The sequence below is a fragment of the Chiloscyllium punctatum genome, chromosome 14, assembly GCF_047496795.1.
Source record: "Chiloscyllium punctatum isolate Juve2018m chromosome 14, sChiPun1.3, whole genome shotgun sequence".
NCBI classification, from domain to species: Eukaryota; Metazoa; Chordata; class Chondrichthyes; order Orectolobiformes; family Hemiscylliidae; genus Chiloscyllium; species Chiloscyllium punctatum.
Window position 1 is genome coordinate 28,770,287 of NC_092752.1, and position 25,160 is coordinate 28,795,446.

Here is a 25,160-nt window from a genome sequence, read left to right on the forward strand (position 1 = left end):
AGGAAGACAGATAAAGGCAGTGACCACATGGTCAGAGAAAGAAACCTGCACTACTGTCTGACACAGCAGTGAATCTGCACAATTACAGCCTTTGGTGTTTGAGATCAAGTATCTCTGGACATCGGAGTGTGTCTCGAGAAAAATGAACAAATGGCAAAGTTTCCAGATGACCTTGGAGGAACCTGTGTGGGACAGTTCACAGCACAGGAACAGATATGTGCATAGTTTTAAAGTATAACCTTGCTGTAAATCTACAATAGTGAATAGAGTGGGTTCTTTCCAGATTAAATGTTTTATTGAGATCCGTCTCTTGATTAAATCTTAAAAATATAAGCCATAAGTACTAAGTTAGCCTGGAGCAGTTTTTTTTAGAGCAATAAGACAGTGTTATTTTGTGAAGATGCAAAGACGGCCTTTAGTAGACCGATGTGCTCTTCATGGGATTTTAGGAAGAGTTTCCATGTTACTAACGATTATGTCTGCAGCAATGTCTTTGGTTGCGAATCCTATCAGATCGCATGGATGGGTTGAAGCGGCAGTTTGAGGCAATGAGAAGTTTACAGGGGCTGGGGGCATGATGGATGGCTGTTATAGGAAGGGAGAAAAGCTGCAGATTCAGTCAGGTAGAGGAGTTAACTCCAGGATAGGTTGCATGGGTACGCAGGTAGTGCAGGAGACTCCTATGGCTATCCCCACCTCAAACAAGTATACTGGTTTGGACAATGTAGGGGGTGACAGACTCTCAGGGGAAAGTAGTACGAACAGCCAGGTTTGGGGTATCAAGAATGGCTCTAATGTAATGAGGGGTACGTTAGGTTCCAAGTGATCCGATTGTGATAACGGACTCTCTAGTCAGAGGCACAAAGAGACGTTTCTGCGGCTGATGGCAAAAATCAGAATGGTGCGTTGTCTCCCTGGTACCAGGATCTAGGATATCTCAGAGACAGTGCAGAATGTTCTCAAAGGGGAGAGTTACTATACACATGAGAACTAATGACATAGAAAGGGAACAGGATGAGATTCTGAATGGAAAATATAGAAAGTTAGGTAGAAATTTAAAAAGGAATTTAAAAATTTACTATCCTCAAGGGTAGTAAAATCTGGAGTACTCCCAATGCTATGAGCTCATGAGAGCAGGAACAGGATGAATGCGTGGCTGAGGAGCTGGATCAGGGGAAAAGGGTTCACATTTTGGATCATTAGAATTTCTTCTGGGATAGAAGTGACTTCACAAGAAGGACAGATTGCACCTGAATAGGAAGGGGGCTAATATACTGGCAGGGAGATTTGCAAGAGCTACTCAGGAGGATTTAAACTAGTAAGGTTTTGGGAGGGGGTGTGCGACCCAGGGAGATAGTGAGGAAAGGGATCAATCTGATACTGGTGCAGTTGGGAAAAGGAATGAGTCAAACAGTCAGGGTAGGCAGGGACAAAGCAGAGAACAAGGTATGACTGAAAAATTAATCTGCATTTATTTCAATACAAGAGACCTAACAGGGAAGGCAGATGAACTCAGGGCATGGTTAGGAACATGGGACTGGGATATCATAGCAATTACGGAAATATGGCTCAAGGATGGACAGGACTGGCAGCTTAATGTTTCAGGATGCAAATGCAACAGGAAGGATAGAAAGGGGGGCAAGAGAGGAGGGGGAGCAGTGTTTTTGAGAAGGGATAATATTACTGCTGTACTGAGGGAGGGTATTCCTAGGAATACAGCCAGGGAAGTTATTTGGGTGGAACTGAGAAATACGAAAGGGATGATCACCTTATTGGGATTGTATTATCTACCTGCAACTCTACTTTCAAGAAACTACGAACCTGCACTCCAAGGTCTCTTTGTTCAGCAAATGCTGCACCTCACATTTATCTAAATTAAACTCCATCTGCCACCCCATTTGCCCAATAGTCAGAGGAAAATTGAGAAACAATTTTTTAAAGAGATCTCAGTTATCTGTAAGAGTAATAGGGTAGTTATGGTCGGGGATTTTAACTTTCCAAACATAGACTGGGACCGCCATAGTGTTAAGGGTTTAGATGGAGAGGAATTTGTTAAGTGTGTGAAAAAACATTTTCTGATTCAGTATGTGAATGTACCTAGTAGAGAAGGTGCAAAATTGACCTACTCTTGGGAAATAAGGCAGGGCAGGTGACTGAGGTGTCAGTGGGGGAGCACTTTATGGAAGTGACCATAATTCTATCAGTTTTAAAACAGTGATGGAAAAGGATAAACAGTTCAAGTTCTAAATTGGAGGAGGGCCAATTTTGACGGTATTAGGCAAGAACTTTTAAAAGCTGATTGGGGGCAGATGCTTGCAGTTAAAGGGTCAGCTGGAAAATGGGAAGCCTTCAGAGGATAAGATAATGAGAGTGCAGAGACAGTATATTTCTGGCAGGGTGAAAGGAAAGGCTGGTAGGTATAGGGAATGCTGGATGACTAAAGAAATTGAGGGTTTGGTTAAGGAAAAGAAGGAAGCACATGTAAGGTATAGACAGGATAGATCGAGTGACTCCTTAGAAAAGCATAAAAGCAGGAGGAGTACATTAAGAAGGGAATGAGGAGACCAAAAAAGGACATGAGATAACTTTGGCAAATAGGGTTAAGGAGAATCCAAAGGAATTTTACAAAATATACTCAGGTCAAGAGGATAACTAGGGAGAGAATAAGGCTCCTCAAAGATCAGCAAGGCAACCGATGCATGGAACCATAGAAGATGGGGGAGATATTAAACGAGTATTGTGCATCTGTGTTTACTGTGGAGAAGGACATGGAAGATATAGAATGTGGGAAAATAGATGGTGACATCTTGAAAAATGCCCATATTACAGAGGAGGATGTGTGTCTTGAAACACATAAAGGTGGATAAATCCCCAGGACCTGATCAGGTGTACCCTAGAACTCTGTGGGAAGTGAGGGATGTGATTGCTGGGCCTCTTGCTGAGGTATTTGTATCATCGATAGTCACAGGTGAGGTGCCAGAAGACTGGAGGTTGGATAACGTGGTACCATTACTTAAGAAAGGTCGTAAGGACAAGGCAGGGAACTACAGTCCAGTGAACCTGACATTGGTGTTGGGCAAGTTGTTACAATGGGATCTTGATCAGATGGGCCAACGGGCTGAGGGGTGGCAGATGGAGTTTAATTTAGATAAATGTGAGGTGCTGCATTTGCTGAACAAAGAGACCTTGGAGTGAAGGTTCATAGTTTCTTGAAAGTGGAGTTTCAGGTAGATGGAATAGTGAAGAAGGCATTTGGTTTGCTTTCCTTTATTGGACAGAGCAATGAGTATAGGTGTTGGGAGGTCATGTTGCAGCTGTACAGGACATTGATTAGGCCACTTTGGAATATTGCGTGCAGTTCTGGTCTCTCTCCAATCAGAAGGGTGTTGAGAAACTTGATAGGTTTCAGAAAAGATTTACAAGAGTGTTGCCAGGGTTGGAAGATTTGAGCTATATACAGAGGCTGAACAGGCTGGGAGTGTTTGCCCTGAAGCATTAGAGGTTGAGGAGTGACCTTACAGAGGTTTATAAAATCATGAGGGGCATAGATAGGATAAATAGACAAGGTCTCTTCCCTGGGGTGGGGGAGGCCAGAACTAGAGGGCATAGGGTTAGGGTGAGAGGGGAAAAATTTAAAAGGGACCTAAGCGACAACTTTTCCATGCAGAGGGTGGTACGTGTATGGAATGAGCTGCCAGAGGAAGTGGTGGAGGCTGGTACAATTGCAACATTTAAAAGGCATCTGGATGGGTCAGTGAATAGGAAGGGTTTAGAGGGATATCGGCCAAATGCAGGCAGAATAGGTAAGGATATCTGGTCAGCATGGACGAGTTGGACCGACGGGTCTGTTTCCATGCTAAACATGTCTATGATTGTATGACAGAGAGTATGGAAAGGATCAGGAATTTAACTTCAGGTAGAGCAAATGAGGGGATATTATGAGAAGGAGGCAGTCAATGCAGGACTGAGAGTAACTACAGACCAGTGAGCCTGACGTCGGTGGTGGGAAAGTTGCTGGAGAAGGTACTGAGGGATAGGATCTATTTATATTTAGAAAAGAATGGGCTTATCAGTGATAGGCAACACGGTTTTGTGTGAGGGAGATTGTGCCTTACCAACTTAATAGAGTTCTTCAGGAAGTGACCAAATTGATGGATGAAGGAAGGGCTGTTGATGTCATATACATGGACTTTAGTAAGGTGTTTGATAAGGTTCCCCATGGTAGACTAATGGAGAAAGTGAAGTCATATGGTGTGCAGGGTGTTCTAGCTAAGTGGATAAAGAACTGGTTGAGCAACAGGGCACAGAGAGTAATAGTTGAACAGTTTCTCGAAATGGAGAAAGGTGACCAGTGGTGTTCCACAGGGGTCAGTGTTGGGGCCACTGTTGTTTGTAATATACATAAATGATCTGGAAGAGGGCACTGTTGGTATGATAAGCAAGTTAGCAGATGACACGAAGATTGGTGGAGTAGTAGAAAGCATAAGGGACTGTCAAAGAATACTTGAGGATATAGATAGACTGAAGAGTTGGACAGAGAAGTGGCAGATGGTTTTCAATCCAGACAAATGTGAGGTGATGCATTTAGGCAAGACTAATTCTAGAGCGAATTATACAATGAACAGAAGAGCCTTGGGAAATGTTGATGAGCAGAGAGATCTGGGAGTTCAGATCCATTGTATCTTGAAGGTTGCTGCACAGGTGGATAGAGTGGCCAAGAATGCATATAGTATGTTTGCCTTCATTGGACGGGGTATTGGGTATAAGAGCTGGCAAGTCATGTTAAAATTGTACAAGACATTGATTTGGCTGCATTTAGAATACTGTGTACAGTTCTGGTCGCCACATTACCAAAAGGATATGGACGCTTTGGAGAGGGTGCAGAGAAGGTTTACGAGGATGTTGCCTGGTATGTAAGGTGCTAGCTATGAAGAGAGGTTGAGTAGGTTAGGTTTGTTTTCATTAGGAAAAAGGAGAATGAGGGGGGACCTAATTGAGGTTGACAAAATCATGAAGGGTATAGACAGGATGGCTAGAGACAAGCTTTTTCCCAGGGTGAAGGATTCAATAACAGGAGGTCACGGTTTCAAGGTGAGAGGTTGAAAGTTTAATGGGGAGACACGCGGCAAATACTTCACACAGAGGGTGGTGGGCGGCTGGAACGCGATGCCAGCAGAGGTGGTAGAGGCTGGCACGGTAGATTCATTTAAGATGCGTCTGGACAGATGCATGAGTAGATGGGGAGCAGAGGGATACAGATGCTTAGGAATTGGGCGACAGGTTTAGACAGTAGATTTGGATCAGTTCAGGCTTGAAGGGCTGAAGGGCCCGTTCCTGGGCTGTAAATTTTCTTTGTTTTTAAATATGTACAGTATAGTAAACAAGGTAAATAAGCTTGCAGCGTAGAGTAAAATTGGCAGGTACGATGTCGGTATCACTGAGATGTGGCAGCAAGGGGATCAGCACTTGGAACTGTGTGGTAAAATAAGACTGAGTCAGCATGGCTTCACCGTGGGGAAGTTAAAACTGACAAAATCTGTTAGAATTCTTTGATGAGGTCACAAGCAAGTCAGACAAAGGACAGCCAGTGTCTATGATATATTTGGATTTCCAAAAGGCCTTTGACATGATGTTGCCCAGGAGGCTTCCAAATAAGCTAACAGCCATGGTGTTTGGGCAAGGTGCTAGCAAGGATAGAGGATTGGCTGACTGGCAGAGGGCAGAGAGTGGGGTAAAGGGTTCTTTTTCAGGACGGCAGCCAGTGACTAGTGGAGTTCCGCAGGGGTTAGTGTTGGGACCACAACCTTTCGTATTGTACATTAATGACCTGGATGAGGGCACTGTTGCCACATTTGCAGATGACACAAAGACAGGAGGAGGGACAGCTAATATTGAGGAAGCAGGGAGTCTGCAGAAGGACATGGACAGACTAGGAGAGTGGGCAAAGAAGTGGTAGGTGGAATACAATGTGAGAAAGTGTAAGGTCGGAAGAAAGTAGGAGGAATAGAGGCTCAGACTATTTTCTAGTTGGGAGAAAACTCAGAAAACAAAGCACAAACAGACTTTGGGGTCCGTGTTCAGGATTCCCTTAAGTTTAATATGCAGGTTCAGTTGACAGTTAGAAAGGCAAGTGCAATGTCAGCATTCATTTCAAGAGGGCTAGAATACAAGAACAAAGATGTACTGTCGAGGCTGTGTATTTGCAATATGATATGAGAAGTTTTGGGCCATATCTATGGAAGGATGTGCTGGCCTAGGTGATGGTCCAGAAGAGGTTTACAGGAATGATCCTGGGGATGAACTGCTTGTCATATGAGGGGTGGTTGAGGACTCTGGTGTTTACTCTGTGGAGTTTAGAAGGTTGAGTATAAATCTCATTGAAACTTACACAATAATGAGAGGCCAAGTTAGACTGGATGTGGAAAAGATGTTTCCACCAGTAGGAGGGACTATGACCTGAGGACATGGCCTCAGAGTGAAGGAACAACCCTTTAGGACTGAGCTGAGGAGAAATTTCTTCAGCCAGAAGTTGGGTGAATCTGTGTAACTCACTGCCATAGAAGGTTGTGGCGACCAAGTCATTGAGTATAAGACAGGAATAAAGGGGATTAAGGATTATAGGCAGAAGACAGGAGAATGGGGTTGAGAAACAGATCAGCCATGATCGAATGGTGGAGCAGACTGGATGGGCCAAATGGCCTATATCTCATGGTCTTAAAAGGGACTGCAGATATGAAACTCAATTCCAATAAGTCACCTTGTGACAAGTAGTTAACAGTTTACTTTTGGAAATGGAGGATTAATTTCTAAAACATGAACAACACCTAATTTATAGATTCAAAGTTAAAAGACTTACTAATATATACATGCACATCGTCAACCAATGTTATTTGAATTATCTTATCTAAAGAATAAACCTTTAAAAGAGCACATATACAGAAGCTACTTGACTACATCATCTAACAGAAGAAAAATAGAGCTCTTGAATAACAAAAGAGCATTTAGAAATGAATAATTCCAAATGTAGCCCTTTATAAAATTTTACAAAGAGGCCTTGGGGAAATACAAGACCACTACAGCCAGCTTTGAATCCATACTGTCCTTCCCCTTTAGTCATTTCAATTTTGCTGCCACGCCTGGTTGACGGTACTTTCTCGAACGTTTCTGCAGTTCCATGTACACGGCATCAACTGCATTATCCTTATCAATTCACTCTGTTGCTTCATTAAAAAACTCAATCAACTCTGTTATGATGGCTTAATGTTTAATAATTTTTTGTACAATTGAGTTTGAGGGATTGTGGCTACCCTGACTGTGTGTTTTAAAGAGGTCAATGAAAGGACAGTAGAGCTGTGGTTTTGAGTGATAATTCAATTGATGCAGTTAGAAACAGGTTTCACCCATTAACATTGTAACATCTCCAATGGTTGCGCTGAAATGGTTTGTTGCTGTTTCTTGATGTGTTCTACTATCTTTGTTCCGTATGGTGGCTCTGTGGTTAGCACTGCTGCCTCATAGCGCCAGGGATCTGGGTTCGATTCCACACTTGGGTGATAGTGAGTGTACATTCTCCCAATGTCTGCGTGGAATTCCTCTGGGTGCTTTGATTTCCTCCCACAATCCAAAGGTTTGGTTGGGTTGGATTGGTCAAGCCAAATTGCCCATAATGTCCAGGGATGTGCCAGGTGGTTTAGCCATGGTAAGTGCAGGGATAGGGTAGGAGAGTGGGTCTGGGTGGGATGCTCTTCCAAGGGTCAGTGTAGATTCGATGGGATTCTATGATCTTTCACTGAAGTAACAAAAGGATACCAGGATACGTCTTAGCAAGTTGATGACCTCATCATAATGATGCAAAGGAAAAAAAGGAAGAATTTAAAATTAGGCCTCCAGCAATGCAGATGATCTTGGGGCAGGTGCTGACAGGACAGGTGTCATGGCCAATGGGTGTGAAGTGAAAACTCACAAAGAGAGGAATTGGAAAAGGAACAAAGCAAAGCTGGAAGAGAAGAGCAAACATGCCACTGGAAAATATTCTGGTCTTTCATTGTGACTGATACGGGAAAGAAACAATGACGCAAAGATGGAGATTGAGGGAAAAAAAATTACTTGATTTATATACCGATCAGTCTTGTGTATGGAACTGACTGAAACATACATACAAACCTCACATGGGTGTTGCCATTTTCAACTTATCATTTTGAATGAGCTCTGGCCTTCAGTAATTTCTGAGAATATGCCTTTGAGATAATGAAACACAGGAGACAGTGTATCCCCATCCCAGCCCCCGTCATTGTCTATGTCAGCATTTACCTGCTCTGCCAGCAACTGTTGCTGTTGCCTCTGCTCCCTGAATAACTGCTGCTTCTGCTGTTCCATCATGTGAAGCTGATGCATTCTCTGTCTTTCTTGCTCCATCAACAACTGTTTCATCATGACTGCCTGCTGCTGGTTTCCAAGGTAACCAGGTCCTCCCGGGTTAGCAGTCATCGAGCCGGGCACTGGGACACCAGTGCCAGTGGCAGGGCCAGGGTTCTGTACAGATGCTGCCGGGCGCGAGGTTCCCACTGCACTCTGATCCTGTGTGGCAGAATGAACTGTCTCAGTGATTAGAGAACAGGCAGGCTACTACAGAGCCACAAACATGACACGTTGTGAAGATAAAACATTAAGCCATGAAAAATACCACCATTGTAGTAATCCTATCCACCAACTGCCAGGTTATATACCTTATCCCTGCACATGGCAGTTTCATGAAGGAAGTGGAGTTACCATTGCTTGCCTCTGCAAGAAGAGCCCCCAGCAAGCTGTTTGGAAACTGGCTTCCCCCTCCATTCGCATTTGTGCAATACCTCCCCAGCAAACCTGATCAAAGTGCAAGAGCTATCACGTTGAGGTTCTGGATGTAGGTTTGCTCGCTGAGCTGGAAGGTTTGTTTTCAAACATTTCGTCACCACGCTAGGTAACATCTTCAGTGAGCCTCTGGATGAAGCACTAGTGGTGCAGCCCACTTTCTATTTATGTTTTGACAGTTTCCAAACTCAAACTTGGGTTACATCACCAGTGCTTCATCCAGAGGTTCACTGAAGATGTTACCCATGGGGTATGGTGATGAAATATCTGAAAACAAACCTTGCAGCTCAGCGAGCAAACCTACATCCAGGTAAAGTTAGAGAGATGATTGGTGGTGTTTTTTTTAAAATTTAAACTATTTTTATTAGCTGGTAGTTTGACCTGAGAGTCATCATGCCTCAGGTGAGGGGCGAGGTTGAGAAGGAGAGTCCATCATGGTAACCTCAGCTAGTGTGGGAATTGAACCCACACTGTTGGTATCACCAACCGGCCAACTGAGTTAATCCACCCTTGTATGTGTGTACATGGGGAATGGTAGGGGTAAGTGAGGAGTGACTTGGAGATATAAACTACATCTCCCCAGCCTAACTCATTAGCAGATTAAAACAACCAACATCCGAATTCCTAATCAGATTAAACCATATAATGTGTTTCAGTGAGTGGACATTTCTTAATGAACAAAGTGACTTTTTGTTGACACTGAAACCCAGGAGACTAGCACCTGTAGTTTTATCTCACCCTCTTAAACAACCATTGGCTTTACTTTACTTAACATTTGCCACCTCACTGCTGCATTCTCAATTGAAGATTAATTTTGTCCGGTGATGTTACAGTAAAATGTTATGTCTCCCCTGCCACTAGTACAATATTGCAGATCCACAAGGAGGTCTCCAGTATACTGCAGTCTTACTGACTTGTTTATTACATTTAAGTATTAACACATTGTTCAGTAAACTGAAAGGCTGACATCTTAAGAGTCACAGCATTTTAAAAAAATGCGCACAGTACAAAGAATAGTTCTTTATCAAAAGAAGGCATGCATTTGTTTCAGAGGATAATTACAACCTTCACTTTTGACAACTGTGCATATGAATTTATAAAGATTGTGTCTCAAATATTAATATTTACATACATTGTGTACCAGCCTGTAGCAAATCTTTTTAATATTTTGAGGAGTCATGCACACATCAGGACTTTTTTTTGGTGGGGTGGGGGGAAAGAGAGAGGGCGGGATGGTGTTTTAAAAATGCTACTTTCATATTCATTTCGCCACCACTTTTCTTCCTATGCCCCTCTTCTCCCGAGTGTGGTGGTTCATATTGTAACACAGAACCATAAAGAACAAAAGAACTCTCCAGCACCATGTACACATGAGTCTGCACTATCAGAGGCGGCAGGTTGTTACGCTCTGTACATTCCTGTCTTTGTTTTTATTCTTTTCCTGATGTGCATATCATTAGGAAAGCTGTACAAATTGCTTCTCGCTTAATTGCCTCAGAGAGTGATCCCAGGATTTCTGTTACTTGCTACCACACTTCAGAGGGCATTTGAGAAGCGAGGGAGGCAGGAATAATTCCTGAAATGAGTGGATTGTTTTATGAGGCAGGTAATCCTCTGGAGGTTAGAAGAGTCAGAAGTGACTTAATTGAAATAAGTAAGATCCTGAGAGGACGTGATTGAGTGGATGTTGAAAGGATGCTTCCTCTTGCAGGAGAATCTAGAACTAGAACCATAGAATCCCTATAGTGCAGAAGGAGGCCATTCAGAGAACCACGTCTGCACTGGCCCTCTGAACAGCATCCCACCCAGACCGAGCTCCCTCCACCCTATTCACTTAACCCTGTGTTTACCATGGCTAATCCACCTCGCCTGCACATCTTTGGACTGTGGGAGGAAACCGGAGCATGTTCAAACTCCACACTGTCACCCAAGGCTGGAATCGAACCTGGGTCCTTAGTGCTGTGAGACAAAAGTGCTAACCACTGTACCACCGTGCTGCCCACAACATAGCAGTCATTGTTTAAAATTAAGGGGTGCGTGGGGGGCGCTTATTTAAAACAGAGAAGGGCGGCACGGTGGCACAGTGGTTAGCACTGCTGCCTCACAGCGCCAGACACCTGGGTTCAATTCCCGCCTCAGGCGACTGACTGTGTGGAGTTTGCACGTTCTCCCCGTGTCTGCGTGGGTTTCCTCCGGGTGCTCCGGTTTCCTCCCACAGTCCAACGATGTGCAGGTCAGGTGAATTGGCCATGCTAAATTGCCCGTAGTGTTAGGTAAGGGGTAGATATAGATGTTGGGGTATGGGTGGGTTACGCTTCGGCAGGGCGGTGTGGAGTTGTTGGGCCGAAGGGCCTGTTTCCACACTGTAAGGAATCTAATCTAATCTAAGCGTTTAAGAAGGAAACATGTTTTCTTTCAAAGGGTTGTGAACTTTTGGAGGGCTTTTCAGGGTGCGTGCTAGGGAGAGGCTCTGCAAAGATGGAGGGAAGACATGATTGGAAAGGTGGCGCTTGAATTCCGAAGCAACGGAAAGCAAGATGATCCCTGGGATTATGGAGCAATGGAATGCAGTGTGGAGGTTTGTGAACAGGTAGGATGGCACTCAGAGTCCACGAGCTCAGAGGACAAGTCTGCTTGATGTCATTCTGGAATCTGTAGGAACAGAATGGAATGTCAGGGTATGGACCGGAGACTGAAGAATGGAGTTCCGAGCAGTGGAAAAGGAGTGGAATTTCTTTGTGTTAGGAAGTAAGATCCAAACCATTCTGGGCCTTTTTCAAATCTTAGATAGCAATGCCTCACTGAGTACCTTCCTATGACTGATAAATCATCGCTCTGACAACCTAGTTTCTTGCTTCCCCATTTGCCTATCTCTCTCTAATTTATTGGAAGCTCAGTATTTTTTAAAAAATTACCAACTTTTTGAGAGTTTGTTGGCTTACTTATAAATATAAATGTCCACAAATCAAATAAAATTGACCCCATAAAACATTTAAATGGTCATTACCAAGTTTTTATATTAAACACCTGCCATAAACCTCAAAAAAAGTTCATAAAATAGATCTCTAACTTAAATTTTAATTGTAATAAAACACTTACAAAAAAACAAAATCAAGGCTTAATACACAGTTTCATAGGTAGTGATAGACAGTAAGTAAAACAGAAAAATGACAAGTACCACAAAACATAATTTTTCTCTGTCTGAAAGCAGTTCCACAATAAAGACCACAACTTTCAAATGAATGTCACCAGTAGCCTTAGTTTGAAAATCCTTTACAGAAAGTGAAGGAATTCCAAGATTTTCAGAGTGAAGGTATCCTGATGCTTAAACTGCTACACTGATTCCTGAGAAGTTCAGAAAAATCTATGGAACATTGCCGAAAGGTTATAACTCAGAACTCACTGGCTTTTGTGGTTGTGCTGCCTTTCTGAAGGAGCAATTCAGCTCCCCCCACTCACTGATCTTCTGCTTATAGCTCTGTACATTCTTCCTTTACAGTGAATAATCCAAATCCCTCGTGAATGCTCTGACTGAACCTGTCTCCACCACACTCTCTTTGGAATTGCATTCCAGATTCTAACCAAACACTGCATGAGAATGTGCGTCACCAATGCTTACCAAAACCGGTGTCCTCTGATTTGTGGTTCATCCATCAATGGGGCAAGTCTCAATCTATCTGCTGTGTCCAGATCCCTTATGATTTTGAATTCAGTATCTCTATCTTTTCATTTTTCTATAGTTATGATTGTGGACCGATAGGGGTAAAGATGGTTGTCAGAACCAAGGATTGTGGTTGGGAAGATTGCACTTTTTAAAAGTAAGCTGCCTGACACTCACTATATTCAATGGATATTCAGCTGGCAACAAGTAGCTGATTGGTCTGGAGACTGATGATTATTTACCAACGACAAAGTAGCTGATTGTTTTGGGGCCTGATGATTATTTACCAGTGACAAAGGCTGTTCACACTGCTGCTTTATTCAACCAGTGGGGGAGCTGGTTTCAGATGGGCTGGCACCAGGAAGTGTTTTCAAGGTGAGGTATATCCAGCAATAAACAGCAACTTGGCTTGTGGAGTTGTCACCAACTGTGGATGACAAGGGCCGTCTGCCTGCCAACAATAGAGCGTTTGGGTGCTGAGAGCTGAACAGCTTGTGGGTGTGAATAATATGGCCGAAGCCTTCTGACCTCCACAGTGGGAAGGGGGCTTGTCCCTGCTGTAAAGAAAATCCTAAAGCTTGAAGCCAGTTTCTTTTCTACACTGCAGCTTGTAACCACTGAGTCTTCAGGCGGAATGGTAGCTCAGTGGTTAACACAGCTGCCTCACAGCACCAGGGACCCGAGTTCAAATCCAGCCTCGGGCGACTGTCTCTGCAGAGTTTGCACATTCTCCCCATATCTGCGTGGGTTTCCTCTGGGTGCTCTGGTTTCCTCCCACGGTCCAAAGATGTGCAGGTTAGATGGACTGAACGTGCTAACTTACCCTTAGAGTCCAGGGATGTGCATGCTGGGCGGATTAGCCATTGGAAATGTAGGGTGAGTCTGACTCAAATGCTCTTCAGAGGGTTGGTGTGGAGTCAATGGGCCATACAGCCTGCTTCCACACTGCAGGGCTTCAATGAATCCAACCAATACCTAAGGGAGTTTGCAGGTAATGTATCCATTGTGCATAAGAAGAAATGAACAAAAAACTTGGGGGAAAAAAAAGAGATTGAAGAATTGCAAGTTCGGGCAAGCAAAATGATGGTCTCTGTGAACTGTTTTTCGAATGATTTTTTTTCTTCACAGATGACGTCAATGTTTTTTCTTTGTCTGTCTGCATATGTGTAGGAGGTTTAGAGAAAAGGCTCAGAGTTCTATCCAGCAGAGTTGTATGTTGATAGTTCATAGTTGTTTACCTGGAGCTATGCTCTATTTATTTGCAACAAAATCAGGTTAAGTACAGAAGCTTAGTCTATGTTTTCTGAAAGATAGAAAAACTGGGGACTTTGCACGCTTTGATAAAATCTCTAATTTTTGTGACAATTCTGGGTACAGTTTGATTTCCAATGAACTACCCCAGTGATGCATGACACTCTTAGGTCTCCTCTCAATCTTTCCTTCCCCAAGAGGATCTGACCCACTGTAGTTCCTCATCCCTGGAGCCATTCTTGTGTATCAATTCTGTGCCCCTCTCAAATGCCTTCACATTTCTTGCAATGTGTGCTTCCCAAAAATGTTGCGATACTCTAGTAAAGGTTGTATTGATGCCTTATGCAGATTTAACACAATTTCTAAGCTTCCATTGATAAGGTTCAGTACACAATATGCTTTTTAAATGCTGTTTGCAACTTGTCCTGTCACATTCAATGATCTAAAGTATTTCAGTCCAGGCTGGTTTGGTCTAGTGGCATGGCAGTAAACTGGAAAATGGTCTGCCCGCCTCTTCTCCGTGCCCCTAGCCAACACCTCCAGATCCACGCCTGTAAAGTTGGGGGCAAGCTTCCCTTTTCTATGGGCTATGTCCTGAATGCATAGCCTCGGCATGATGAGGTCAAGCTTGCAGTGTCTGAAGTGGCGCACAGCTGAGCCTCAGACATAGCACCAGCAGCATGAGTGCTGAAAGGTGCCACAAGGGGGCGAACACCTCCCCGTTTCCTGTTGCGTGATTCCCCGAGCAAGATACCCAGCAGCCTGGCTGCAAACTCACTGAGGTGAGGAATGGAGGATTGTGTGAGAAAAGTCACTGCGAGCCATGGTGGACCAGGTGGCATGAATCTCGTTCTCCAATATAGTGAATATTGGAGATGCATGTTATTGTGGAAAAGATTTCTGGAACAGTATAACTGGAACTGAGGCTAGAATATGATGGTGAGGGAGGAGAGTTAGAGAAAGAAGAGCCAAGTAGTTGTTTTGTATTAGAGCAGAAAAGTTTGCAGATGGCTGAGTTTGAGCTATGGTGTGTTTTAAAACCATTCCCTCATGTTGCTACTCCAATAATAGGAGGTCCCTTGTCCACTTTTGTGTTCATAGTCTAACAGACAGCATCATTGTCTGATTTCTTTTCGGGAGAGATATTGCACGATACAATGAGGGACAGGAACACGAGGCCCTAGCAACAAGAGGAAGAAAATGTCTAGGTATGAGAGATTCTTTGGGATGATGCAAGGTTCTGATAAATCTTGAGGGCAGATGTTATAGCTCCATGTGTGGAATATGTGCTTAAAGGCAATACTGGCTTTATCCAGAAATGAATTCTCTCCACTCATGAGTATCAACTTAGTCATGTGCCCACGTTTATTTTACTCTGTTACCGGTTTTGTAGTGTCACATTTGACTGAGGTAGCAAGACCTACTAGTCCCAGAGTTGTCACAAAAGTTAAAAGATTTTATAGAAATACTCGAAATTCCAATTTACTCTCTTTTAGATCCAGATTGACAGAAAACAAGTACTGGGTTTCTATACTTAACATTTAATTACAAATGAATAGATTTTAACCACAGTAAACAATTATGAATTGTTGGTGTATAATACTGGGAAAACAGTTAATGTTCCTTGTCCATGGGGTTCATTCAGATGATCCTATTGGCTGTTTCTCGATCTTCCTTCTCTGGAATCTTTTACTTGCTTGCAAGATGCACTGGGTAACTGGTTCACACTGGTAAAAGCTCTAAAAAGCAGTTCAAAGCCACAGTTTACATCAACTGATGAGGTAAAATCAATTGGCTTTCCTCAGGCTTGATGTTACTTTTTTTACTGCAGAGAAAGGACAGCTTCTTCCTTTCTGGATGGCTGATAGCTTCTGACCCAAACATACACCTCCACAAGGTATTCAGCTACTTGGGAGCCAATCACTTAGTTGGTGCCAGGCAGAAGGACTTTGTCTTCAAAACTGGCCACCACTTCCCATCAAATCAGCTCCTTGTTACTGGCTGAATCTCCATTTGTACTTACTCCTTGGCTGCAACTCATCTATAATTAGATTTTCCCCCATAGTTTGATCAGTAAACAGCAACACTTACAATAAGTGTCAGGTAACTTGCTTTTAAAAAATACAGCAATCCTTTCCACAAGCAAAAATGCAGAAAAAGAAGAAGATATGGCCTTTGTAACAGGAATAAGGTAAATTGATCATGTCATCATTTAACTGATTGGGGTTGGATGCTTCCTTGTGGCAGAAGTCAAAGCCAGTTAGAGTTTATAGAGAGCAAACAGAGAGTGAACCATGTATCACAAGTCAGTAAGTAGACATAATGTGTGTAAATTATAATATGTTACAGGATGGTGCTGTCAGGAATGTGAAGTTCCAATATTATATTTTTGTAAGGAAAATGAGTCTGTCTTTTAAAATGGACTCAGGGAATTTTATAAAATGGCACCTACAATTCACCTGACAATCCCTATGGACTCAACTACTGGGAGTAGATTGTACTTATCGCAAGAGACCTTTTGCAGTTCAATGAATATCTCCAAGGGTAACGAAACTCATTGATAAAGTTTCCCTGGAAGCGCAAATAGCTTTATTTCACTTAAAATCTGACAGAATGTCTAAGACAGTTAAAAAGTTAATTACCTTGACTGAAACACAATGGATAGGTCTGCTAATCCATACGGAAGCAAGTTTCAATAGCTTTGGGAAAGAAACCATTACTAGTAATAAACAGTACAAAAGCCTGGCTGTGAGTAATAATTTTATGACCATGAGAAAACCATCTTGAAGCAGTTTTTGTTTCTAAAGAGAGACAGAGAAGAAGGCTGCTAGACTGCACCAGGCCTCAAAAGGCCACAGTCTACAGGGCTGTACGAACCTTTACTCGCTCTCAGGATCTGTTGTGTTTAATCCACCTGTGGGAACAACTTCAGCTTTTCAACTACAGAAACCATCGCAGCAGTATCATTTCAGGAAGAGAATCTAGTGATTATATTAGAGGCCGATCTCATTTTCATCTTCATATGTAACTCTGGCCTTTAGTTACTTTAAACCTTTGCACTTGTATTTTTGCTCATAACTTTCTCACTTTTTAGTTAAATAACTTTCAGCTATATTTGTGTGTTAAACAAATCCTCTATCTTATGAAAACATGAAGTGGTGCTGCATATTGAAAGACTCAGAAGCTATAAATGAATGAATGAATTCTTAGTTAAAAGGCCATTCTGACTAAATGTTGGGTGTGGTTGTGATAGGCAGATACACCAGAAGTTTATACCTGAAAACAAGTTATAAAAGTTAAATGTACAATAAGCATAAGCTTTATAGTGGATATATTGCCCACGTGCATGGCTGCACAACGGAGGCATCAAATTCAAGCTGAACATCACCATCACCCTGTCATTCAAACACCATTTTTTTCCCCAATGTTGATCCACCACAAGAACAGTAGCCTATATTTTTTCCCTATTCAGAGCTCAGGCCTCATGGATGCTTTGGCAGACAAACTGGATAAAGGCCCAGGCTCAGAGGAAAATCAGGCCTGAGCCCTCAATAATGTTCTTTTGGATGTAAAAGCAAATTGATCCTTTTACATTGGTAAATATCTTGGCACTCATTTCTCTGATGACGGTTCTGAGGTTAGGAGGCGTGGTATTGGTGAGGGTACAACTCACGGATGTTGTAGTGTCAAACACTTCCTGCCTCCACAGTGTTTCTGCAAGCTGACCTTTAGGGGAGCGATTGCCATTTAGGCTATCCAGCCTAGAATCACTTAGGTTCCTGCCCAATCCTGTAATATTCAACTTAAGCATGGCCAGATATCCGGCCCTTCAGTTCCTTATGTAAGGTAAGGTGTTAACACAACTGTAAAACAGATTGTAATGCTGTGCCACATGACCTGCCCTCATTGTCTGCCTGCCAGTATCAGGACGGCGGCGATCATTCCAAGATACACTTTCGGAAAAACTCACACAGTGATCACCACGTCAAAGCTACTGACACAACGTCATCCTGGGCAAAGCTGCAGGCAGACTTGCCTCTCCCTGTGTGGCAGGATTCAACCCAACATATACTTTAAGTGCTGCAAGAAACACTCAATATCATAAGAACATAAGAAATGGGAGTAGGATTAGGCCACCTGGCCCTTCGAGCCTGCTCCACCATTTAATAAAACCATGGCTGATCTTTTTGTGGACTCAGCTCCACTAACCTGCCCGCTCACCATAACCCTTAATTCCTTTACTGTTCAAAATCTATCCATCTCTGCTTAAAAACATTCAACGAGGCAGACTCAATGACATCACTAGGCAGGGAATTCCACAGATTCATAACCCTGTGAGTGAAGACGTTCGTTCTCAATTCAGTACTAAATCTGCTCCCTCTAATTTTGAGGCTATGCCCCTAGTTCTAGTTTCACCCACCAGTGGAAGCCTCCCTGCTTCTATCTTATCTGTATCAGGGAGATACGACACAGCGACTTGAGCCGGTACATCTTTTCATGTCACTTGACACTTCGATGAGGTACTGAAAACTGAACAGTCACTGCAAATGGCCAATGATTGGCAACCGCCCTGCAGTCAATTATAAAATCATCAATTCTCTCACGGCATCATTTCATTCTCTGCCTTTCCCTACACTCAGCAACACCTCCCCACCCCCTTCCCCATCCCCGGCCAATGCTCACTTATCGGAACATCACTGATGGAATTGTGTCAGTTATGTCAGCTGCGCATTTGGTACCCATGAGATTACCATGGCAACATCATTTTATCCTAATGGCTACTGGAGAGCTTTACATAAGATCAGGTGTGTGATGGCTTTCCATTTCGCAAGGGCTGGCAGAATGTTTTTTTGAACTAGCTGTTGGAATTCTGTCTGTGAAGTGCAGGAGGGGGTGTATAGAAGGAAAAGAGAAAATTATTCATTCACAGTTACTTACAAAACACACACAGACATTTTTTTTAAAAAGAGGTTTGCACCAGTTAATTGTCCTCATAAGATTCTGTGATATTTATTTTAACAAGCCTGGTCCCCCCCCACTCCCAGAGAAGGTTACATCCCTGTTGACGTGTAAATGCTCATCGACTGCTTCATCCAGAGTGAGATCGAGGTAACAAACACAATCACCAGCTCAAACTGAAAAGGAGCAGATTGTGGACAACAGGCCGGCTGGACAGCGTGGTCTCCCTGGAGCCTACGTGGCTGGTGGGGAGGTGCACCAATTTATTGTGAGCCCCCACCACTTCCTCTGCTGTCAAAACCTCATCAGACATGGCCTCAATAGTCGCCACTCTAACCACAAAGTCTGAAGCACTATTAACCACTTCATGGTTTCAAAGGCAAACCATAGCCAGGCTGTTTATGGTGTCTTACTTCTATTTAAAAAAAAAACCCCTTATGTTGCTTCAGCTATTTAAACAAAAGTCTTGTCCTCTATTTAGTTCATAAGAAACTAAGTGGAAACTGAGTTATGTGTGTAGATAGAGATATTTAGAATCATTGAATTTCTACAGTGTGGAAACAAGCCATTTGGCCCAACAAGTCAAAACTAATTCTCTGAAGAGCATACCCACAGACTGACCACACATCACCCGCCCCCACCACTGTATTTCCCATGGCTAATCCACCTAACCTACACATTGCTGGACACTATGGGTAATTTAGCATGGCTAATCCACCTAACAAACACATCCCTGGACACTATGGGCAATTTAACATGGCCAATCCACCTAACCTGCACATCTTTAGACTGTGGGAGGAAACCCACGCAGACACAGGGAGAACGTACAAATACCCACACCGATAGTCATCAGAGGTTGAAATTGAACCTGGGCCCCTGGTGATGTGAGGCCACAATGCTAACCACCATGCCATGTTTGGGGATTAAAGAACATATATCAGAATGTTGCCAGTGGCATCTACCAGGCCTATGGGTTGTTAATAATTTGACTAGTTCCTTTCACAGAAACGAGGAGCAGGAATAGGCCATTCGGCCCTTCGAGTCTGCTCTGCTATTCAATTTGATCATGGCTGATCATCTATCTCAATGCCATATTCCTATTCTCTCTCCAAACTTCTTAATGCCTTCAGTATCAAAAAAAACCTCTTTCTTGAATACTCAGTGATCCAGCCTGCAGACAAATTGCACAGATTAACTACTCTCACTGACTGAAGAAACGTTTTGAGATTGACCCCATTCTAAGCTCCTGAGCCAGAAAACCATTCTTCCTGCATCTAGGCTGTCTAGCCCTGTTAGAATTTTGTATGTTTCAATCAGATCCCCTCTCATCCTTCTAAACTCTAGTCAATATAGGCCCAGTTGAATCAATCTCCCCTCATACTGTCACCCCTGGTATTGGCCAAGTGAACCTCCACTGTGCTCCCTCTATGGTAAGTTTACTCCAAGGCTCTGTATAACTGCAGTACCATGTCACGACTTCTGAACTCAAATCCTCTTGTAATGAAGGCCAACAAACCATTTGCCTTTCCGATTGCTTGCTGTAACTACCTACTTAAATGACTGGACTCTTTCCGATTTTAATACAGGTTGGTCTGCAATAAAGCATGTTTCGCCAGTGCGAATTGGCTATTACGTGATTGACGAATTGTGGCTGTTGTTTGGATAACATGAACGTTTCTACTGAACAGGTATAGCAATATTCTATTTGTCATCTTCCAATGCACAATTTTCTATTGCAGTTTTCCACAACATTAATACAGAATGATCTGGATGCAGAATTCTGCCAGCTGTTCAACCATTTGCTGACAGCAGGCTGCAACTCTTGCATTTTTACAAAGTAGGATCCCATTATGTCAGTGGAACCCTACTGGCTACAGCATTGCCACAAGCTATAGCAGGTCTGCTAACCGAGAAAACCCACTTCTATGATTGGTCCAAAGTTTCCCTTGGTGAGGCCAAGAGGAGTAGAGGTTCTCCTCTAGACCTTCTAAATTCAATCTTATCTCCCCTCAAGAACATTCCAGATCTGCATCTCTTAGCTGTCAGATGCTTGGTGGCAAAGGGCTACCCACTGTATCCTCACAGGCAGCTAATCTGATTCCCTCTCCCCATTACCACAGGACAAGAGAGATACAATGAGGCTTCAAGAATGCAACATTTAAATAAAGACTTCAGTGTTTCATATGTCCTTGGTTCTTGACCCGCCCAAAATTACTCAGGATTCATTTGTGTCAACTTCAATTCCAAACTTAGCACTAAAGAATGAAGTGAGCATCTCTTTAGTGATTGGTCAAGGAAAGCAACAGTGACAAAAACGAAGGCACAGTGGCTCAGTGGTTAGCACTGTTGCCTCACAGCGCCAGGGACCCAGATTTGATTCCAGCCTAAGGCAACTGTGTGAAGTTTACATATTCTCCCTTTGCTCCGGATACTCCAGTTTCCTCCCAGTCCAATGATGTGCAGGTTAGGTGTATTGGGCATGCTAAATTGTCCATAATGTTCAGGGATGTGTAGATTTGGGGCATTAGTCAGGGGAAAATATAGGGGAAGAGGTCTAGGTGTGCTGGTGTGGAATTGTTGGGCCAAATGGTGGTTTCCACACTGTAGGGATTTGATGATTCTAAGTGACTTTTTGTTTAGAAATGTGAGTATTATATTAAGTATTGACAAATAAATGAAAAGATGGTTCAAATGACACAGGACTCTATGGTCTGTTCCCCAGGACGCACACCAAGACAAACATTGAGTGCGCCTGGAGGACCATCAATTCAGTGAAAGACATTCTTTCATCTGCCCGAAACTTGTCTGTCTTCCAGAGCAAGGAGTTGAACTCAACCAAGTGTTGCAGGCTGCCATATTCCAGGGTCTAGGACTATGTGCTCACGGATGCACTGAAGCTTGGGGCAACTATCATCAAGGGGGAAGACCACCAAAGCCAAAGTTAAATGGGGGTCCATTTGGTTATTGGACCCCGAATGCCTCAAAGGTATGTAAATATAGTCTTGTTCAACTAAGAAATACCTTTGGTTTATTTGTTGGATAGAGTCAACTCCAATGTTTGTTTGTTTCTTCATATGTTATTGTACAGAACAGAAATGCTTTAGTGACTATGTATGCATATAAAGACATTTTTATGAATAAAGTATATTTTTGAAATTTGAAAAAAATCTGTTTCCCTTTCCAAATCCTAATTCAGGATGTGGTTATCATTGACTAGGCCAACATTTCAGGGTCCCCTATACCTCGTTGTTCAGTGTCAGGATAACTCAGTGATTTACAGTACTGAGTTAAGCCACTTCAGAAAGCACTTAAACGTTAACCATATGAAGGGTGGGCTTACAGTCACATTCAAGCCAAACTGGTTAGGGACAGCTGATATCCTTCCTTAACACTTCAGTTATGCGTTTGCAATGTTTTTTATATTTCCGACATTTGCAATTTTCCCCACTTTACAATAGGGAAACAGAAAGCTTTTTAAACAGTTAGTCAGTTTTTAAATCAGTCCTTTTTAATGTTTGTAATATTTGAATTTAGAAGTAGCCACTCCGAAAGGAGCAACTGTTATTCCATCATCAATTTCTCCTGTTCCGCACTTCCTCCAAACTTAGTTGGGTTACTAGAACATAAGAACTGGTGTTTGATTACAATTACAATCATTTCATTTCCCTGGAGCAAACAGAGAAAAATCAGCTAGGACATTAAACCTTGATGAATGTCTAGTGTTACACCTACTGTGAAAATAAAAATGATGTGGATATCACGTGAGACTGAGGGACCAGACTTTCTTGTGATGTGTAACATGAGTGAATAAGTCATGGATGCTTGTGTAATCACATACATGAACAATGATCATGGAGGTAAGATATACAGAGACTGGTAGGAGTCTGGAACATGCTACCGGGGTGGTGGGGGAGGCAGGTACGATAGGGGCGTTTAAGGGACTTGATGATAAGCACATGAATAGGCAAGGAATAGAGGGATATTGGAGCGAGGGCAGGCAGGAGGGATTAATTTAATTTGGTGCATGTTCAGCACAACATCATAGGCCGAGTGGCCTGTTCCTGTGCTTAAAAATGTGTTGCTGGAAAAGCGCAGCTGGTCAGGCAGCATCAAAGGAGCAGGAGAATTGACGTTTCGGGCATAAGCCCTTCTTCAGGAATCAGTTGTTGTGCTGTTCCTGTTCTTGTGCTGTACAGCTCTATCTTCTAAGCCAAGAGTTGCCTTTGGTGAAATGTTATTTGCACAACAATTTGTGATTTTTACTGAAAATAGTGGGAAAATTGGACCAGAGGGGTGGGGTGGGCAAGGTTGATGTCAAATGTTTAAGGCCAGTGGTTTTGGTCTTGAATTAACAAGCCTCTTGTGGCACAATGGTAATGTCCCTGCCTCTAGTCAGAGGGACTGGGTTCAAATCTTACTTGTGCCAGAAGTATGTCTGAGCAGGATGATTTAAAAAGATAAATTAGGCTGCCAGGTTGTGTGGTTGGAGACTCTTTCTCCACTGCTGGCTCGATTACCCGGAGAGACTGGAGCCCAGAATTTATCCACACAGATTGGGCTGATTAACATCACTGGGGGCTTTGTAAAAGCCTGTCTTCTGAAACTTTTCCAATGTTCTTGGAGGAGTTGGCATTTAGCAGCTGCCTGTTCCAGACCAACTGAATGGAGACAAGGAACAATCCTGTCCGGGATAAGATTAACAGGTGGGAAGAATTTAAAAAAGACTCTTTTTTTAAAAAAAATGCTTACTATTGGTTAAAGGGGTTGCCTCTTTGAAACTAAAGTTACAGCAGCTCATCATAGGCCAGGGAGGAGTCAGCATTAAGAAGTTTGCTAATTTAGGAGACTTTCAACCTCCTGGGCATCAGAATGGTGGACAAGACTGTTAAGGGTCTATGTGAGCACCAGGAATACTGCACCTGCAAATAGTTCTGGCCTCCTCAGAGAGTAAGGCCATTGGAGATAAACAGCAGCAATCTTCATTCAAAGGCAGAGCATCAGACATCAGGACACTGGAGGAGAGGGAGAAGGTGCATGGAGAAGAAGCAGACACCCCTCAGATCACAGAACTGGCAGACAGATTGATGCAAAGACACAGGGCTTTTTTACAGGGTGTTAGTGAAACCAAACCTGGAGTACTACAATTCTGGTCTCCAGATTTGAGGAAGGACCTGTTTGTACTGGAAGCAGTATAGGAAAGGTTCATTAGATTCGTTCCTGAGATGTTGAAGTTGTCCTATGATGACAGACTGAGTAAATTGGGCCTGAGTAAATAAGGAGAATGAGAGGTGATCACACTGAAACGTTCAAGATTACAAACAGGCTTGAAGGATAGACACTGGGAGGCTGTTTCCTATGGCTGGAAAATCAAAAACACAGGGACACACAGGATAAGGTGCCAATCATTTAAGACCGAGAGGACATTTCTCCACCCAAGTATTGTGGATCTGTGAAATTAACTACCCGGAGAGTTGAGGTTACTGAATACATCCAATTGCATGCTAAACAAAACTCTAGAGGCAGATGCCCTCTTCATTGATGCTCGGCAGCACATCAGGATCTCAGCATGTCAGCCCAGAAGGCACTGGGTCCAGTGCAGCCAGATGGTACCCTGCAATACTTTCTGGCGAGGGTCTGGTTCCATTGTGTTGGTCTACTCTGCCTCTACATAACATGACCACCCTGAGAAGGGCCAATCTTGAAAATAGTGAAACCCTAGATAGGGACAGCCCCTCACAGGAGGAGCACAGAAGGAGAATGGATCTCCTATCCCACCAGTTACGAGCAAATACCTTGCTATTCTTTGCCTATAAATCCCTTCCCTATTAAAAACGTTCTGGAGATGGAGGAATAAGGACTTACTGAAAACAGCAAGTCCAGGGTAATTTGGAGCCAGGAAATTGTGGATCACTCAGAGGGTTATATAGAAGCATCAAAGGTTAAAAATGAGGAAAAGATTAGCAATTTAAACTTGTTACCCTTTTCACCAGGTTTATATCAGTTTTCCTTGTATCAAATTTCAAATCTCAAGCTGTTATTGCCAAAATTTTGAATGATTTTCAATCTTCATTGAGGCCACTATTTGGAAGTATTTGTAACAGCTGGGTGCTCTTGACGTTCTGCTTATCTGGTATCAGCCATGGCTCAGTGACAGCACTCTAGCTTCGGAGTTTGCAGGTTGTGGGTCCAACAATAACTTCAGCAACTTGGATTTAGATGTTGCCTTTTATGTGATAAAATGGGTCAAGGCTCTTCTCAGGATTCTTATAAAGTGAGATTTAATAACAAGCTGTATGGGTCAGCTGGTCAAGAGCTTGGTCAAATGGGTAGGCTGAAAGTGTGTTGCTGGAAAAGCGCAGCAGGTCAGGCAGCATCCACGGAACAGGAGAATCGACGTTTCGGGCATCAGCCCTTCTTCAGGAATGAGGAAAGTGTGTCC

The 25,160-nt window shown here is 43.0% G+C and overlaps 1 protein-coding gene across 4 annotated transcripts in view; it reads right to left on the reverse strand.

Annotated features, from left to right (window-relative positions):
- Positions 1-25,160, reverse strand: part of maml3 (mastermind-like transcriptional coactivator 3) — a 532,838-nt gene that overhangs the window by 34,569 nt on the left and 473,109 nt on the right. For all 4 annotated transcript variants that reach the window (XM_072584105.1, XM_072584103.1, XM_072584102.1 and 1 more), the window contains exon 3: positions 8,311-8,577. In XM_072584105.1, the coding sequence (XP_072440206.1) occupies positions 8,311-8,577 (267 nt within the window). The remainder of the gene's footprint in view (positions 1-8,310; positions 8,578-25,160) is intronic.